Below are 21,058 nucleotides of genomic sequence, written 5' to 3' on the forward strand. Positions count from 1 at the left end.
TGTACACTTCTGTGTATGACCCATGTGTCATTCAGAAAGGCAGACAGCTGGAATGCATGAGATAATTAACAATACCACTTAAGCTGATAAAATCTGCTACTTACTTCATGTTCCAGTGTATCATCATTATGAAACCAAAGATGTATTGTCAATTGATCACCCGAATCAGAAACTCTGTTAACGATCGGTAAAATAGAAACACACTTCCTCATCTTAGGTATGAAATGGATATGAAGACCAATGAGAGAGGGTTGCTGAGCTTTAAACTGCAAGATGCTGGCTATTCATAGAGCAGCTGAAGTGTTTCCTATCTAAGCTCCATTTGACGGATTTATCTGAAGAAAAATTAAAAAACAGTTTGCTAGTGAGTGTTTATAAGATGATGAAAGGTAGAACACCAATCCTAAACTATACCATAGATGACTTTAAAGGGACAGTCCGGTGGTAGAAAATGCAGCACTGCATATATAGTGCATCAAAATAGCACAGTATCATGTTTTTAACTATAAGTATGGATGCAAAGTCACTAGATAAAACCCTGAAGTTTAACTTAGCTCGATGGGTATTATTTCCCTTTGTAAATGTTGCTAATTTTTCCCTAAAATGTGCAACATTTAAAATATTTGCTCTCAAGGTACAACTAAAAGGTTCCTTGATATGGAAATGATTTGTCTGAACCTTAGCTCCTTCTTAAGATATTGACTTTTACATTACACAGAACCAGAAAGCTTAATGATTATTGTTTCAGATGTCTATTGTGTTTGTTCTACTTAAATGGTTTCAGATGTCTATTGTGACTTTCCTTCTTGCTATACTTTAGCAGTTATGAAGGTTTTGAAAGTTATTAGACTTTGATACATATTGACCTCGATTGACCTTTTAAGCAGCGCAAAATACTTTAAAATTTTTTTACATGCCCCAGTGAATCCGAATAGTACATATCAAGTTCAAAAAACCTTTGTTGAATCATTGTGCTTACAAATGTTTCAGACTTTGACCTCAACAGAAAGGCATGGATTTGTATTCATTTAATATGGCACCACACTTCCAGTGTTAAATAACACCATAATGCACTTTTTGGCATATCTTGTCAAGAGATGGTACACAATAGCTCATATACATACTTCTGTTAATAAGACAAACGTTATTGACTATGCATAATGCTCAATGGAGTAGAAAAAAACACAACAAAACACAGAATAATGAAACAGACCTGTTTGTAAGACACCAGAGCACACGTCAATACCCATCTGGTTAGTTGTAGTGAAAGCACAGTGTGGAATAATCAAGGTGACAGGCTTGTGTAACGTAAGGCTTTCTGGACCAAATTTCACAAAGGGGGTCAACCTCAGACTCTTGTTTGAGAAAGGTCCTTTAATGGCAGGTTCAGTAGAAACCCACAGACTAACAATCCTTCCAGTGTGTAGTGCCCCAGCTGGTACACGCAGGCTAACACCTGCGATAAACATCTCTCCTCCACGCTGATCAAAGTATTGTTCTTTATAAAGATTTGACCCTGGGAACAAAGGAAGTCTCTCTGTAGAAGAAAAGCAATATATTTCATGTGAAAGGAAAGTATTTTGCCACTATCATTAAACATCTGTTGATTACATATTCTGTTTCAATTCACATTATGAAAATAGCCTCTCTTACCCAACGCTGCTTCTATTGAATATTTGTCTAAAATAATGAAGAATCAAAACCATACTTGACTGTGGAAGAGTGAACATTAGACATGTTTGATGCGATTCATGGAAATAGATAAAGAAGATAATTTTTCATTAACGGTAACAAGAATTAGGTTTATTTACCGCATCTAGAGTATATTTCTATTTTTCAGCTATTTTGTACGTAATATTCCTACAAAAATAAATAACAAAATCCTTTTCCTTCCATGAACACTGAAACAGCCATGGGCATGAAATGTTGTCCTAGAATGTCATATAAGACTGAGGTTAAGTATATCAGGAAGACATAAATAAGAAATACCCATGTAGCTGAATATATGGGTACTTTACCATGCTCTTCCTTAGCAAGCAGTAATATCCGTCTTCCCAAGTCCAGTTTTCCATGAGACAATTTCAAGGCTCCTTGGACATCCAGTCTCTTGTATCCCTCTTCTATCAAAATTTTGAAATTTACTGACAATTGTGCTTCCCTTTTTGACATGACTACCTGTTTCTCTGGAAATTTCACCTGAAAAAATAATGTTGAAATATTAAAAAATGTTTATAAAATTCACATTTTTCATCATTAAAAAACTAATTACTGCTGTTGATTTGGTTAATACATTTCTGCACAGACTTCCTTAATTTGATCTATACAAACGTAACTTCATGTAAGCAGAAACTGTTACAATAAGTGAAAGGAAACATTTCAGACAGACTTGCATGAGAGAAAAAAAGATACTTTTTATATCAGAAAGTACAGTCTGTAATAAGCCTTCTAACCTGCTAAGATCTTGATTTTATGCAAGAGTGACATTTTGTTTTGCTTTCACGCCTTAAGTATTATGTCTTAACAAGTTTTTACTAAGCACATACTATTTTCTTATCATCTTTCACTCCTTCCTTTTCCTTTCCATTCTTCTTCTGTGACGTATCAATGTACTTCAGCACCTTTGTTGCCACCTTATTAAAGTGAATTGCTTTCAATCCTTTATACAGTCCAATCATTCTATCTGGCATGATGAGCTCTCTTTCATCCAATATTTTCATCAGTATCTCTCCAGATTTTGCTGCTTCCTGAATTTTTTCTTTTTCTGCTGGTGTGAGCCCAAAGAACATGCCTAGCTGTTCACAATGTTGTTTATCCAGAAGCTCTGCAATCTCTCCTCTCAACTCTTCATATTTGTCTAAGTCTGAAGTGAGGACAACAACATTCACATTACATTCAAATGAGAGAAAAGACTAGATTCGCATGTATAACTAAGAGTGCATGCCGTACTTGTGTGCCAGGTTTGAACAATAAATTTGTTAATTATACTGTCCAAACCTTCCGTGCAACTTTTCAACTTTTAGCCCTCGTCTTGTACATAAATTCTAGTCTTGTTTACAGTTTCACCTTCAAAAGTGGCTTTGAGCTACAAAGTAGTTTTTGATTAAATGTTTACCAATAACCTTAATTGTTAAAAGTGACACTCAGGTGAGTCTACTTGTAAAACCAAATGGTATTACATTTTCACGTCTACTTAGACACTCACATGGGTCCATGTTCTGTTTGTTTGCTTACTTTTTCATCTCCACTAACACACGCTTGCCTGGTGCATGTCTAGGATAATGAGCATTCATTTTAGTTTTTGTGCCAACTTCACTTTAGATGCAGGTCAGGGAGGACTTTTAAAACTACCTAAATCCAACCATTCGTTAAAATTCCACTTAAACACTTACCTAGATGTAGTTCTCTGAAAAGAATTTTCTGACTTTCGGGAGATAAGAGAATGTTTTTCACCTGAAGAAAAACACAAAATATATGACCGATAAAAACGTTTAATGTATGAATTTTTACATACAATATTGCAGACTATCTATCACACCCCTGTGGATGATACGGTTTAAAGTAGAAACGTAATGTAGAAAAATAGGGCTGAAACAGACATTGAACAACACATAATAAATGTGTGAAATTCCAAGGAAACGGATTATGTTTATGACAACCTATATCTATCACTTATGGAGTATTTAATTGGTACCTAAGATACCCACAAAACAAAGTTTCCAGTAACTGTTGACCAGTGCATAGCATAAAACACTTGTGATATGTACTTTGTTTTCAGCATTTCACTGCATTTTGAGTTAAATATTGTTTACAAAGCAACACCAAAGACTCGGAAAACGGTATCAAAATAAGAAACCGAGGTACACCAGCGAGCGACTGAAAAAGATAATAATTGAATAACAGACTATTATAATTCAATTAAATTCAATTGTCGTCGACCATCAAGTTTACAAAGAAAATGATTCATGAGAGAACATGCCAAAGAATACTAGAATTCAGTCACAGCAATACATTATTCAGTGAGCCTTCAAAACAGTTGAAAGACTTCCAACAGACAGGACATTACTAAGCAAAGAAATGATCAGAAGAGAGAAGACGCTACTTAATATTACATAATGAAGAAACATATGAGAACCAAAACAGCTGGAAGACAATCAGCAGACACAACTCACATTTGCTTTCAGGATAAGGGCTGTCTGGTTCTTCTCATGTTGTGAAACTTTTAACTTCACATCAACCATAACAGTATGTCCATTGTTCTTTCTTTTAAGTCTGAACTGATGAGATACTCTACTGGCAGCGCAGAGGTGATCAATGTCTACATGCTAATGGATAAAAGATATTGGAGATTAATTATACTGAGGATGAGAATGCTTGATATGTATTCAAAGAAACAATGCCACAAACATATAAAAGAATTATGGAAAAACTGGTCAGGAACCCCCAAGACATTTGGCCATGTAAAAAAATCCTTAGATTTCATGGGCAGGTAATGAAGATTACACTCTATATTTTAATAAAGAATTCCATAACAACAGTCAGCTTTATTATGTCCAATGGGATAGAAACCCTTCAGAAATATAGTCGAGCCATGGATGTTCATGTGATTGTAGATGTATACCAGCTATGTCAATCCTTCTGTTTTCGATGAGTGTTCAAAGAATTACTAGGAGGGCATGTAATTGTCTCACTCATTCCTGCTCACAGGACAGCCACCATATTAACATCCCACTCCAGCAAATGAGAGTTTGCCATATAATCTCAGCAATACTTTAAATACAAAGTGAGGTGAATTAAAGACATCCCAATTGATCATCACCATTGTGCAGTGAGTGAAGCTTTTTAGGAAACCATTTGAAACAGTATAGGACCGAACTTCACAATTCATGAACCGATAATACCAACCCTCCAACCCAAAATTCTGCTCAACAACACTGCCCACAAGAAGTTCTGCATAGATTCTGGTCCCTGTTGGATTTTTTTTATAACCAGAAAGTAGTAGTTGTAGGGCCAAAATTCTAACCACTACAACATTTTGATCCACTTTATGTAACCAATCCTTAACTACAAGTCTTACATATAATGTTAGGAGACAAATTTGAATAGCATTGGTGATTACAAACCTTCGTTGATTCTTCCTTAATCAGATGGTAACTATCACCGGGCGATGACATCATCAGATCAATGTAAGAAGCAGAATCTCTGCCGTCCTTCAATGTCCGGGTAACTTGAAATGTTGTATAGTTTCCTAGACTCAGTTTGGACTGGTAGTCCTTTAACAACAACTAAAACATAAGAACATGGACAAGTTAATTAAAAAACAAACAGAGTCAATTATGCAATTCGTTGTGAGGCTTCACTATTCTTCATCAATACTGCTATAGCAAGTAACAGCAGCTTCTGTTCCCTTAAATGAATAAAATTACCAATTAATGTTGCTTGTTTCTATCTGATCCTCTTCCTTGTTGCAAATTAAACGCAAATGTTTGCATTTCAAATGTAACATTGTTTTCCTTTTTTATGTGCTATTATGAATCAATAAATATGTCACACAAATGCACCCTTATCCAATCACTTCATAATTTGCCAATACAACATGATAAAATTCATCTTACAAATCATGAAAGAAAGCAAGATTCCCAGTATCCGACTTATAGATCACAGTACAAAGCAGAATTCACCTCAAATTGCTACAGATATCACCATAGTAACAGGAAATTATCCCCACCTTGTAATCTTCATCACTGTCCTTACAGAAACAAACAGTTATTAAGACATCATCTTTGGTATCAAGTATCCCATCGATAAATGGAACAATACGGAATATATGCTTCTGTTCCGTTTCTTGGATGACTAAATTAACAAAGACGTAGCTCAGGATGTTAATATCAAGACTGATCTTCTCCGGGTCTAGCTTCGAATCAACAGACTTCTCTTCAGTCCAAGTGATTTCACCTATGATAAGTAATATTATACAAAATATATTACTTGGTAATCCTAAATACAGTAAATATCAAGCGATTATTAAGTAAGATATATTTTACCATACTGATTCTGAGTACTTAACTGATTTTACTTCTCTTGGTAAATTCATCAAATGCATTTAAAGTGCTCTTTGTTCACCATTTTTACCTTCTTGTAAAGTTTCTTCATCTTTCAGACCAGTGAAGATGATAACATCATGTCGATCTGGCTCAGGGATAATAGCCGAGTGAGGAATAATCAGCTGGGCTGGCTTGTTGAGGGCCAGTCCTTCTGGCTCTAGTTTTATCAGGGGTGTCATTCTGCCTCTACGAGCACTACCCGGGAGGTGTATGTCAGGAACATAGATCACTTTAACAGAAATTACATCTTCACATGATAAAGCGTCTTCAGGAATAGTCAGATGTACCCCCATGATGCTAATAGTTCCACCTTCACACTTTATCCTGTGTTCAATGTATGAGTGATTCTGCCTCATTTCAAGTATTTTGGAATGTTTTCTTTGTTTTGGTAGTTCTTCTCTCTCTGATCTCTCCATCACACATTCTTTACTACGGTCATGATATTCCTCTCTTTCTTCAGAACCTTGTGCTGGTGTCGATTTGTCATCAGGGACAAATGTGTCATTTTCAGCTAAAAATAATATAATGGAAACACTGGTAACTGAAGCCTTGACATACAAAAAAAATTGCCATACTGGGCCTCGTGAATAAAACCTTCTTCAACAATACAATAGCCTTGCTACTGATTTATGAAAGAGGTATTATTGAAGGAATCATAATAAAAAAATTGTAATAGATATGTTACACAAGCTTTACGTTGTTAGAGAATTTGACGAGTGGCAGCAGACAACATGAGTATCAAAAGAATCCAGCATGGTGTCTGAGGGTCACCAGATGGCTTAAATGGATCCTTGGCTAATCCTTGGGACCTAAACTAGGGATAATCTTTGTATTTTCAATCTTATTTACAATAAAGATATGAACCAAATGGCAACAAATAATTGGTCCAAAGATCTACTTGATTCCTTTAACCTGACTTACACCGTGATAGTTAATACAGTAGTTTAAATCAACACATTGCCTGAAAGCTGAATATTAACTCGTGACTAACACACATTTCTAGAGTTTTACTGTACTTTACTATTTTTGTTTATGTATTCTGATTGCATCCTTACATTTGTTCTTACCTGGCCAGTCAAGCAGTTGTGGTGATTGGTTTTCTTCAAACTGAAAGAGGTCAATTTTAGCCTGATATGGAGCTAATATGTATTTATTTGTTTGGTTTCGCTGAATATAAACCAAACCCTTTTGTAGGTTAGTGACATCGTACATGTTGATGATGTTTCGTGTTTGCAGGAATTTAATTAGAGTGATTCCTGGTGTCTCATACTGAGAAACCCGGCGTAGCATATCAATTTCTGCTGGTGGTAGAACAAATAGAGTTGCTAATTTCAGAGTGCTGTCTAGAGTGAGATTGTCAGCAACATCGACCAATAATCTGCCGTAATCAGCTGAAACGTAAATAAAATGAAAAAAATAAAATGTAGTTAAAGATCACACTCAGCACAACAAACCAATTCATGAAACCGATTAATAAATAATGGATAAGATTACATTTTCCTATTTATCATTTGATTATTAGATTGCTTTATATCGCATTAATATATTTACAACAAAATACATTTCTTTACCACAATGCAAAAATGCATAGTGGTTTTGATGATGTAGCATGAGCAGTTCTCTTCATGAATTTGAAATAATGTATAGTGAGGGTGTACAACAAACTTGATCTGAGTAATACAGTGAAAAGCAGTATGATGTGACAACAAAAAATTCACAATGACACAGGCTGTCCTGAAATGATCATTGACCTCAAAAATGTGGCTTCTTTTACTTAATGAGATAGATATATATATATGAATATATATATATATGAATATATATATATATATGAATATATATATATATATATAGGCTTTTATTTTTTTAAATATTTCACAAGAAATACATTGCATATATATATATATATATATATATATATATATATATATACATATATATATACATATATACAAACATATATACATATATACAAACATATATATATATATTGACTAATTGCAGTAAACATTTATAAGTGCATCACTCTGCTAAAATTCTGGGTTTGCTAAGTTTTTTCAGGACTGTGGCAGTTATCTGATGATGACATTAGTTGTAGAAGGGATACATTTATACAATAAATATGATAGAAGTTATAAGTCTTACCATTGAGCACATACCATGACCCTCCGTGGTTGTTATGTTTATTTTGAAACATCCCATAATTGACATATTAAAGTGGTCTAGTCTTCCCTAATATGTCTATTGTCTACAAAAATTGTTTCAGATATACAACAGATACCTGGATGTGTTATTTTGCTTGTGTTAGATAGTGATCACGTGACTACCTAAGAAGAAGTGCAAAATTTAAAGTTTCATAGCAGTTTGATGATTAAACCCAAGTGAACATGGACACATACCTACACTTATTGTTTCCATCTTCATAAACGCTCATCAATACACAGTAGAGTAATGAGAAACGGACAGTAAGTAGTAAATTAGTACCAGTGTATTGCTTCAATGATCTCAGGTAAGAAAGAAGATCCACCAAAACCAGGAATAGATTAACAAGGTAGACTACACATCTTGTACAATCATTTCCGTACCAAGTCCACATTTGGCATATTATGTCACAAATTAATTGATCTCCGGACTATCCTTTTAAAAAATATTTAAACTTTTTTCTGTGATACCCCTTAATTTATTTACACCTGTTTACAATACACACTTATTTAGACATGACTTTCAATATCTCAACATAATTGACAGTATAACAATGCATTTACACTAATTAAATCGACTCAAAGCTCACTCCCACCCCCCCCCCCCCCGTCCCTCTTCCTATATCTCCCCTGAAAGCTTTGAAGGTCTGCAGGTAGGACTAGTTAAGAGCAAAAAGACATATTTAGGAAACATTGTACTGCCTCCTTGATATTCACATCGAGCAACAGTAATTATTTTTTCATTGTGGTCCTACCTGCCAAACTTGATTTCTGTGATACGTCTGAAGTTACATTTTCTTCAAGTAGGGTTTCTTCCCCCGTAACAGATGCATATGAAGCCTGCAAATAAATACATAGAAAAGATATCTTATTTCATGAACTGAAACTTTAAACAAGAGGGAAACGCCTCCCAGCGGTTACTTGCCTTGACCTCCACCCACAATAAAACGGTTCTTGTACTCACAATAAAGAAGACACATGCCAGATATGAGCTATGTCATGTAACACATTTTGTTATATCATGTTTATGAGGTTTGTTATAAGGCTTTAAAGAATATGACCTTTAATGACCCCCAATGACCTTTGACCTCCACCACAAGCAATAAGGTTCTTGTATTCATTTAAGGAAGCCACCAAATAGAACCACCAAAGTTTCCTATTTTGAAGATATTTTACCCCTGGTGACCTTAAATGAACTCTTGACGTACACCAACTTTTGAAGAAAAACATTTCAGCTACGTAAGGCTATCATACCATGCATATGAACTCCTTTGATGTTCAAGTTCTGGAGATATTTTGAGATTTTCACATTTTACATCTGCTGACCCAAAATGACATATTAATCTCCACCAAAACCAATAGGGTTATTTTTACTAATTGTGTGGAAGCCACATGCCAAATATAACAACTGCAGAGGTTACCGATCTTGAGATATTGTGTTTGCAAGCTAGGGCGTCACATGTACACAGCACACCCTTGCACACCCACGCACACGCACAAGCCAACTTGACTGCGTTTAGGTTAATTGCATGCCTATGGCAAGTAACCAAAAAGAACCTGTTTTCCTATCTATCAACTGTCAAGTTACACCAGTTATGCCTTCAGCTGATATAACCAACTGATTTTAGCATAGATAATACACCCGGGAATCTATCTCTAACAATCCTTATAAAACCGTAACAATGCCGTAGTAATCCTTACTGGACCCGTTACAGCCCGTCCTGAATACGCATCATCGCCTTGGGCTATGGATCGTTCCGAACCGTCACCCAATCTGGGAAAGTATGAAAGGGGCATTACCAATTCTTGCTGATTCAAGGCTTCGGTAGTCTGTTTCAAGACCTCTTGTAAGGCCATGGATTCTTTGGCATATTCCAGTTGAGACTTCACAAGTTCATCTTTGGTAGCTCTCAGACTTGATTTAGCCTCTTCTAGCTCCTGTAATGTAAACAACACAGTGAGTGATAGAAGAAGGATGCACCTCCCAGTAATTACTTGCCACATATTAAAATTAATACTAGCAGTGAAGCATTGTAGCTCATGTATGAATGGAACATATTCCCCACGTTGACAAATTTCCTCACATTTATTTTCAGGCAGGCTGAACTGATAATATTTTGATCTTTACTTGAGGATGTGACTACTGCACGTTTCTCAGAGAAATGACGTGTTCAAAGTAAATTAATGCAGAGAACAGTGACCTAACTTCCAAAAGAAACTTACAGGAATGGTGGCCGAACAACTGTCTTTGAAAAATGAATGAAGGCCTATCACATTGAAGGACATACGTTCAATTATATCAATGTTTTTGATTAATTTTATGTTTTGATGGTCAATGAGTCCCATAATATGAGTTAATCTACTACATATTGTGCAATAGCACATACATAGTTTTGCTAGTTAACTTAAACAATTGGGACAATGTGGTATAACTTCAGTTTAGTAGAGAACTTCCAAATAAGCAAAACATTTCACCATACATTGCATCCCTCTGAAAGATCTGTCACTGCTATAACTTGCTTAACCCCCAATGACATTTGACCTCTATTAATATGTAAATACTAAAATTTACATCATATGAACCAAATATCACGCTTGCACAAAAATCATTGAGACAAAGAGCTGTTAATATGTTTATCATTAGACCTCCTCTGTTGAACATCATAAACATTCCCTAATTTCTGAAAGTACATGTTGTATTTGTAAATGGTAAACTACAAATTCACTGTTACACCACTAGATCAAACAGAATGGTCATCTTGTTGATAGTAAATAAGTTTCTCATGACCCAAATTAGGTAACTTGGTCATCAGATATCTATAATCACATGATATGTGAAGTCTAACCCCTTTCTTTTGCTGAAGTAATTCTTCCTTCTCATCCTTCAATGTCTTCAGTTTGTTCTCAGCTGTAGTCAATGTATGCCTGAAGTCTTTGTCTGTTGCCTTCAATGCATCTTTGAATTGTTGTTTTTCCTCCTCTGTTGCCTTTAGTATTTCTAGCAGCTGTTGCCTCTCTTCCTCTGTTGCCTTCAACGTATCTTTCAATTGTTGTCTTTCCTCCTCTGCTGTCTTTAGTCTTTCAGACAGTTGTCTCTCCTCCCCGGTTGCCTTCAATGTATCTACCAATTGCAGTCTTTCCTCCTCTGTTTTCTTGAGTCTCCCAGTCAGCTGTTGTCTTTCCTCCTCTGTTGTCTTTAGTGTTCCTTTCAACTGTTGTCTTTCTCCCTCTGTTGCCTTTATTGTATCTTTCAATTGTTGTCTTTCAGCTGTTGCTTCAGCTAGTTTGTGATAGAGTTCCTGCCTTTCGTATTCTAATGCCTTTAGTTGATCCTTTAGTCCTTTTTTGGTAAACTTTGAATCTGAAACAAACATATAAGATGCAAACATATTTAAAGATTGTCTTCAACCCAAGAGATTTGGTTATGTAAATATACACAGTTCAATGTATTTGAATTATTTATGCTTCCAGGAAAATATTGTGACAAACTTCCACGAAATGTAGTGAGCTCAAACTTTTAGTCCAACTTTAGCATGTTTTTTGAGGTGACACTGCAAATCTTTCACTTTCATTGGTTTTGATTTTGATCCTGCTTCTGAGCAAAGTCAAACCCCTTCAATGAACCTCCAATCTATCAAAGATATTAAATTAATAATTATCAATTTCAAAAGGAAAGGAAATTCCCAAATTTTACCAATCTTGTCTGAACATATCCCAAATCAAACTTTTGAGTATATCCCATTATAAGTTACAGACATATTCAATGATTTGACTGTAATGTAAGACCGTGACATTGAATGAAACATGTAGTGTTGAAAAAATTACACTTGTTCTGTTATACACATACCTTGAGCATGTTGGTAGACAGTCAATACTGTCATCAATTTACTAAGTCCTTTGTCAGAGCATGCTGTCATTAAATAGTTTATGTCATAAGAAGAAACCTTCCCTGCCTCTCTGAGATGGTGGACAAGGGATGAAAAAGGTGTATAACTCCCAATAATGTAATTTGATTCCTTGGCGGGAACTTTAAGGTAGGCAAGTAGCTTCTGACAGTCATCTTTCTCAATCAATGACTCTGAGCGCATCAGGAGGTTAGCAAAAGTAAATATGTCACTCTACAACAAAATGGGGAAAAAAATCAAATAAATATACTGGTGGTAGCAGGCCATAAAACAAAATAGAAGTAGAATTTTGAAATTTGAGAACATGTTGAGGACCAGGTGGCTGATATGAGCAAGAGTTGGTTTTTCATGCAGAACTCACAGAATCATCCTAACTGTACTTATTAAGAATTTTAACAAAACCAAACAAACCCTTGATCTCTAATAACTTCGCACACAAAGGTTTCAAAGGAATCAACTTGTCATCGACAATTTAGATCGGGATATGGCCACGAAATTTCAAATAATCAACTTGAAAGAAACTGATACAGGTCACTGGAGGTCAACCAAAGGTCACCAAAATGCAGGTTGACTATTGGATTACAATAGCATAACTCGCAACCTTGACAGAAATTTAAGTCTCAAGTTATTGCAAAAATACTAGTTTTTGACCCCTAATTGACCTTTGGTGACCTTGGATCATATGACTGTTATGATTGGAAACGATTCTTTACCCTATTAACAATCAACTATGTCGGACCCTGTCAGTGGGAGTTTCACATTGCACAAAAAAAAACATTTTGACCCCTAATTGACCTTTTGTGACCTTGGATCACATAACGGTTACTTTGGAAAACGTGCCCCTACTTCATTCACAACCTGTCCCAACTCCCAATATATCAGCCATGTCAGACTTCGTGACTAGAAGTTGTTGCAAAAATTAGCATTAGTTGGCAGTTTTTTGCACATAAGCAACCTTGAATGACCTTGGATTATAACCAATTTGTTTTATCAAAAATGTTCCCCTTGATGATGTGAAATCTGTCCTAAAATTGTATGTGCTCCAATGTACACACACACGATGTTATTGCTAATAAGGTATCAAAACCAACCTTTGGCCCCTCTTAACTTGAGAACCTGGTGTCTGATTGAAGCGTGAGTTGGTTTTCTCTATAGAGCACAAAGAGCTCTATCATGTATCAAAATATTGACGAACTTTTTGTTGTTTTGCCCTGTATCTCCTAAAATGAGCATATTTTTCAAGATTTGACCTTTGACCTTTTGACCTCACGGTCAGAGGTATTTTGACATGCTGATCCAAAGAACAACATGACAAGTCTGTACGACCATCCTAACTGTACTTATTATAAAATAAGAGCCCAAGGGCACTGTGGTTCCTTGCGTAGGAGTACTGTATATGACAATAAACATAATATTATCGATCATAGCAAGATTGGGCTCAAATAGTCCAAGTAATTGTGGTCCTTCATGTACCCATAAAGTAACCAACACTATATCCAACACTTTTGTGATCACAAATTGTGATCGGAATTTTGATCGGAAGGCACTTTTGAGATCTGAATATGGCGCCGAAAATGTAAGAAATATAAGATCACCTACAAGCGGGTCAAGAGATAAGATAACATTGGTGACCTCAGATCACATGACCGTTAAGTTTGAAAATGTTCCACCACCCCATTCACAACTTGTCCCAAAATATCAATCGTGTCAGACCTTGGCACTGGGAGTTATTGCATTAAATGTCTGAAAATTAACTTCGACCTTGTATTACTTCACACACAAAGGTCACCCGGGTGTCAACTCATTGACATTTTTGATCAGTGAGACGTGAATATAGCATCAAAACTATAAAAATTCATACATTTTTTCTTTGCCCATTTTCTCCCCCAAAATACTAGGTTTTTAACATTAATTGACCTGTTGGTGACCTTTGATCACATGTCCGTTAAGTTTGAAAATATTCCCCTATACCATTTGCAACTTGTCCCAAAATATCAACCGTGTCACACTTTGGCACTGGGAGTTATTGCACTAAATGTCTGGAAATTAATTTTGACTTCATATAACTTCACACACACAAAGGTCACCTGGGGTCAACCCATTGACATTTTTGATCGGAAGGTACCTTTGATATCCAAATCTAATGTGACCTTTCACCTTTTGACCTTGGTTTCAGATGTAGTTCGATCTTATGATTCTAAAAATGAACACAAGTCTGCACAGCCATCCTAACTCCGACCGAAAACTTTGACCCCATAATAACTTCAAACACAAAGGTCTCACAGGGTCAACCTATTGACATTTATGATCAGAAGGTACCTTTGACATCTGAACATAGCATCGAAACTTTAAAAATCCCCAAAACACTCAAAGGTCACCAGAGGTCAAATTGAGGTCAAGGGTCACCCAGATGCGGGTCGACAATTGGATTACATTGAAGCAACTCCCAACCCTAACGGACAATTCGTTCTCAAGTTATCGCAAAAACACTTGTTTTTTAACATTAATTGACCTTCATGGTGACCTTGGATCACATGAATGTTCAGTTTCAAAATGTTCCCCTAACCAGTTCACAACTTGTCCCAAAATATCAACCTTGTCGCACATTGGCACTGGGAGTTATTGCAGTTTCAATATTTTGGGTTTTGGGCCTCTAACTGACCTTTGGTGACCTTCAAAGGCACCACAAACAATAGGGCACACCTTCTCACTATGGCGGATCTATATACCAAGTTTGAGTTAAGTCCAACTTTCCGTTGTTGAGTTACAGTGTACCCATGCAAGTTTCACAGACGCACACACAGACACACGCACACACACACGCCAACCTGACTACATAAGATAGGTTCCTTTTGCTAAAGCAAGGAACCAAAAACCTTGACCTCTGCTAACTTCGCACACAAAGGTCGCACAGGGGTCAACCAGTGGACAATTTTGATCGGAAAGTACCTTTGAGATCTGATTATGGCCACAAAAATTCAAATAACCAAAGAAACTACTACAAGTCACCGGAGGTTAACCTGAGGTCAAAGGTCACCTAGATGGGGGTCCACTACTGGATTACAATAGCGTAACTCCCAACCTTGACGGACATTTTGTTCTCAAGTTATTGCAAAAATACTAGTTTTTGACCCCTAATTGACCTTTGATCACATGACCGTTATGTTTGGAAACAATCCCTTACCCCATTCACAACTACTCCCAAAATGTCAACCATGTCGGACCCTGTCAATGGGAGTTATTGTTTTTTTTTTTTTTTTGGTTTTGGGCCTCTAACTGACCTTTGGTGACCTTCGAAGGCACCACAAACAATAGGGCACACTTTCTCACTATGGCGGATCTATATACTAAGTTTGAGGTTATTCCAACTTTCCCTTGTTGAGTTACAGTGTATCCAAGCAAGTGTCACAGACATACACACAGAAATACATACACACACACCAACCTGACTACATAGGTTCCTTTGCTAAAGCAAGGAACCAAAAAGCTGACAGTTGGATGGATCGATTTTTAAGACTGTACAGGTACATGCTTCAATGCATGAAGCTGTTTCAGTCAGATTGTTGTGGATTTATTTATGATGCCACCAACTTAAATTTTATTTAATTAGTGGGCTAAACATTATTCTCCAAATGTAACCAATAAACGCTACATTGTGACCCATGTTTGCATGATAATGTAATCAGGACTTGGAACTACTTAAATTGTCTTCTACTCTAGGCAATGTAGGTGGTCAGTAACATTAAAACACACACAAAAAACCACTTCCTACCCCCATTCTTACCTCTAACATTTTCCTTAATTATTACACACTGTTGTTTTACATAAGTTAAAATATTAATAATTACAGTATGTCAATCATTGATGCAGTGTTTATTTTATGCAGTACTTACAGAAGATTCTTTTATTTAATCCTTCAATCTTGCAATAGACATGTACTGAATGAGTACACAACTAACTATACTGTAGGCTGGAAAGTGAATAATCAAAGTCAAAATGCACTGTGCCAGACTTTTTTTCAAGATTAATGTATGCACTAAATGTTATGTGCAGCTACAGCACTATGAGCTATACACAGCTTAATGACAAAGAATGCAAGCATGTGAAACATTTAATTATTGAACAATATGCGCAATTATCAACTCTAATGCTAAATGAAGTTTCCTGTTAGTATAATTTACTAGTATATATATGGGTGTGGCCTGATGACATGTATAAAAAGGCCTTCATCAGGCAGCACATTGTTCTTACACTGGTTGACATGTGGTACCACATGTCAACCAGTGTAAGAACAATGTGCTGCCTGTTGAAGGCCTTTTTTACACGTGTAAATGCTTTCTCATGCATTGGATAGCAATGATCATGTTTTATCCATGTGCATAGCAATTACATACATTACTGTGTGCTTGGTGACAGCTAATAAATGGGAGTCTTCACTACAGTTAATTAATGTACTGCGTTTTTAGAAGATTGAGTAGGATATTGTGTATCGTCACTTACACAAAGTGATGTCTATAATCGTTGCTGTCACAAGATTGACAGGAGTACAATGCAATAATACACTACTTTCTTAGTTTTAAAAAGTAGAAATCGACATAATTTCAAAACAGTTAATTATATACCTCTTTATTCGTACTTACTCCCATGTGACCTACATTATGAGTGCAGTACAGCTAAATTACCTACTTATTGTACCTAGTATTGTCAGGAATTAATCCTAAAACCTGTTTACTTGTTACTTATAAGACTACATAACACCGAACATTCTTCATAATGGAAATCATAGGCCATCCGTGAAATGAACCACTTGAATAGAACGTACAAAAAGACTGTCAACTGACTCGATGCAATCCCTAAAGAAAAGCCTGTAATTAGCTACAACAATTAGCTAAAGAAAAATGATTACCATGGCTGTGTGAATGTTGCAGTCTTTACTGTGTTGACAATGTGAAAATAGCACCACAAGGCCAAGGTCACATTTTCCCCTTCTATTTCTTCATTTTTGACTAATTTGCACCTAAATAAATTGCACTACATCCCAAAATAGAGGCAAGATTGGTCGCTAGCTCGATAAACTACTATTGTTTTTCTAGTGTCCTGTTTATACTATACCACTTTGTTCTTTGTTTTTATGTATAGACGAAATAAATGAAATGAAAATGAAATGAAATATCATTTTATCAAGACTTAAATACTGTCATCAAATCAAGGTATGATCACTGTAGTATTTGCTATACATGTGCACTAGTGTCACTATGGCCTAAATTAGGATAAAATGTTGCCCTTATTTTGTCTTGAACTTTACCTCTTTTCAAGGAAAATTGCACCTGGTGTGTTCTTAACAATAGTTTGCATTGTTTTGTGCATTTTTGTTTTATTTAAGTGGACTTTGACTGTCAAAATTCATGATAAAGGAACTACACTGATTTGTCTGAGCTGTATGCCATGCAACATTCATCTCACATCACTTTTGATAGAATTTTTAGCCTAGGTTTTCATTATATAGATATCATTGCCCAAAAAATAGCACTTATTGCGTTATTAATAATATTTAGCATTCACTAAATATAAAATTTTGTAAAAAAATTAGCAGCTTGTAAGCTCAGAAAATAAGTAAAAATAATTTCCAAATTTTGGGTGTTGCTCTAATATTGCAAAGTGCAACAAGCACTGAATGGCCTAAATAACAGTTTGTACTTTTTCCACGTTGTACGTTTTCCACCATTTTGATTTCCCTCTGAACAAACAAGTAACAATTGTGTTCTAAATAAAATTCCGCATTCACCTATACCAAATTTGTAAAAATTAGCAGCTTGTAAGCTCAGGAAATAAGAAAAACTATTTTCCAAATTTTGTGTGTTGCTCATTTATTGCAAAGGGCAACAAGCATCCAATGGCCTAAATTTCTTTATAAAATTTTGCACACACTTTTCCACCATTTTGATCTCCCTCTTAATAAACAAGTAACAGTTGTGTTCTTAATAAAATTCCACATTCACTTATACCAAACTTGTACAAATTAGCAGCTTGTAAGCTCAGAAAATAAGAAAAACTATTTTCCAAATTGTGTGTGTTGCTCAATTATTGCAAAGGGCAACAAGCATCCAATGGCCTAAATTTCTTTATAAAATTTTGCACTCACTTTTCCACCATTTTGATCTCCCTCTTAACAAACAAGTAATACTTTTGTTCTTAATAAAATCCCGCATTCACCAGTAACAATTTTGTCTATATTTGAAGTAATGAAGACTGCGAAAATAAGGAAAACCAATTTTACTTGTACATTGACAGTACAAAACACTTCCATGACAACCTTACCAGAATCAGCAAAGCCAAAAAAAAAATGTCCTTATTTTTCTTTAAATTTTGCAAAGCAGATCTCAAAACATAAAAGAGTGTCTTCTCCTCACTTGTTCGCATAGAATGATACCCAATTTGTTGAGCTTCAATCAAAGGATTGCTTTAATAAAAGTGATAAATAGTCCTAATTTTTACCATAGGCCTATATATCCTGTATTAGTACTTACTGTGTGATATTCATATATTTCTCCAGTTCTCTCGGTAACCACAAACAATCTGTTTATGTTATTATTGATCCTGATTCTCCATGAATCATCAGGAACATTAAAAGAAGCCAAGATATGACCCCCAGAGATGGAAGAATGACCCCCAGATAGAGAGTAAACAACAACTTGTCTACTCCCATCACCTCCTCTCCATAATTTAAATATTAATCCTTTCTCTTCACTGACTGTTATACTCAGTGCATATCTGTACCGTGTGTTTGTATATTCCTGTTCTATTTCTCCCTCACTATTATACATTAAAGCTCTCCCATCGACTGTACAGATAAACAGTTTATTATTACTAACTGTTATATCATATGGCCAGTTAACTCCTTGTAATCCCTTTAAGGTGATTGTCTTCTTTTTTCTCAATTTTCTCGCATCTAAGACAATCACCTCATTGGATATTACTAAACCGACATAGACTAACCCATCTCTGGTTGTCATACACCTGGCTTGACCGTTAAACTTCCCTTGCTTGATCAGACCGCCATTACTACTATCGTACAATGCTATCTTATTCCTACAACACGTTAAAAACAGACGATCATCCAGTAAACAAACAAACCGCAATTCTGAACCAAACTCGGTAAATTCCTCAGAATAATACGGCTCTGACGTCAGTAATGACGATCTTTCTTGAGAATCAGGATTTAATTTTAACATAAACAGATCAATAAAGCTGCATGTTGTCTTGAGATTATTTCCAGCCACAGCCAAACGGCCTGTATCTAGCACGTCCATCACCGACACAATGTAGCTATCTTGCACAGTGAATCGTGGTATCGTTGTATGCTCTCTGTGTGTGTGTAAGGCAAAAAGTGAAAAGTTAGGTCAGGGTTGGACGGATGTATCCGTGGTAACGAAGGATTTAGAGTTGATTTTTAGATCGAAGGAATGTCGATGAACAGCTCTCAGCCTGCGAAGTAGCTATATAGCCTAGGTCTTACAAACGGCACTAAATTCATTAAAAGCTGTTGATTTATGCATGGAACTACAAAGTCGTGACCCACAATAGCACTAAATGTCTAGAGCAAATTAATCGACATGGTAATCTCGAAGATATAAGAAATGAGACGTTCAAGGCCTAATATAATAATAAGGATACTACAACTTATGCTGTATTGGCCCCAAATATGCTAGATATTCAAATATGGTCACCTTTGGCCAAAATTCTTAAACTGATTTTATTACAACCTTCAAGGACATTTTCCTCACTGGGACATTCAGTCATCTTGTGTGTTCCTTAAAAATGTCTGAAAACAATTTGGATAATAGAGGCCTGCAGGAAAATATTTGTCGAAAACTTCTAGCAATTATAGCGTTTCCCATTACGAACCCTCTCCCGCATAAAACGTGAAGAAATACATTTCCGCATGAATGTTAATATGGAGAGCGGAGTTAAAAGTGCTGGAAATTAGAAAATCGACCGAATAAAATACTTGCCTATTAAAGTATCCTATGAATAGTAAAATATTTGAAATTAATTACTGTGTGTTTATGAAATATTCCTTTCACAAAAGACGACGAAAGCGTGAGAAAATGTTTGAAATTGCGAGAAAATGTACGATGGTCAAAAGTGGAGATTTTCTTTAAAGAAATTTATATTTTTTATCCAAAACAGGTATGTTGTACAATTTACCTATACTTCCCTACACTGGAGTGCTGTTTATAAAAATCAATAAATGTTTTACTTTACTTACAAGGACAGACGTCTGTGTTGGACAGGTGCAGGTGAGGTACAGCTAATATTCTTCGAAAGGTCTTGAATGTAAACTTGTTCTTGATATAAATCGTTTTGTTTTTTTATGTTGAGTCGCTGACACGTCAACAAAGCGAAAAATGATAACACAGATTTCAAACAGAATGCCCGTTTAGATCACTTAAAATGCAACGAAATGCTATGACTTTGATCAGAGAAGGAAACAAATTCTCAACTAAATATTAGGTAGTAAATGCTGAATTGTGGAGCACGAAAGAGAGTTGAATGATGAATAGTTAAATAGGAGGACAGACTTGATCTGAACTAGTATATATAGCAAATGAATAAAATAATAAATTACGCCCACTAACCCTTGACCTTTTAGATATAACCCATATCGCGTGATGTTTGAGTCAATATTGAACTTAAAGCAGTCCGGTGAGATTTTCATGTTGGCTTAACTGATCCAATTTGAGTGTAATTTGAATGTTATTACGTACTCAATAAAAACATCGAATTTCCAAAACTGAAATGAGAGAAGAGAGGAGGGAGGGGGGGGGGGTTCGTAAAGTCAATACAGGTG

The 21,058-nt window shown here is 35.7% G+C and overlaps 1 protein-coding gene across 3 annotated transcripts; it reads right to left on the reverse strand.

Moving 5' to 3' along the window:
* Positions 1 to 112: 112 nt before the first annotated feature.
* LOC139965054 (uncharacterized) lies at positions 113 to 20,823 on the reverse strand. Of its 3 annotated transcripts, none has more exons than XM_071967232.1 (16): positions 20,477 to 20,822; positions 18,735 to 19,572; positions 12,150 to 12,420; positions 11,149 to 11,663; positions 10,103 to 10,240; positions 9,058 to 9,142; positions 7,169 to 7,492; positions 6,130 to 6,612; positions 5,726 to 5,952; positions 5,121 to 5,282; positions 4,170 to 4,322; positions 3,390 to 3,450; positions 2,544 to 2,860; positions 2,019 to 2,196; positions 1,214 to 1,537; positions 113 to 335 (listed from the first exon to the last, which is right to left on the reverse strand). In XM_071967232.1, the coding sequence occupies exons 2-16, from the start codon at positions 19,515 to 19,517 to the stop codon at positions 262 to 264; spliced, it is 4,095 nt and encodes a 1,364-aa protein (XP_071823333.1). In that variant the 5' UTR covers positions 19,518 to 19,572; positions 20,477 to 20,822; the 3' UTR covers positions 113 to 261. The 3 variants fall into 3 exon arrangements, with proteins under 3 accessions (XP_071823333.1, XP_071823332.1, XP_071823334.1); XM_071967231.1 differs by having other exon boundaries at positions 7,157 to 7,492; XM_071967233.1 differs by lacking the exon at positions 1,214 to 1,537 and having other exon boundaries at positions 7,157 to 7,492; positions 20,477 to 20,823.
* Positions 20,824 to 21,058: the final 235 nt, after the last annotated feature.

The sequence above is a fragment of the Apostichopus japonicus genome, chromosome 23 (genome assembly GCF_037975245.1).
Source record: "Apostichopus japonicus isolate 1M-3 chromosome 23, ASM3797524v1, whole genome shotgun sequence".
NCBI classification, from domain to species: Eukaryota; Metazoa; Echinodermata; class Holothuroidea; order Aspidochirotida; family Stichopodidae; genus Apostichopus; species Apostichopus japonicus.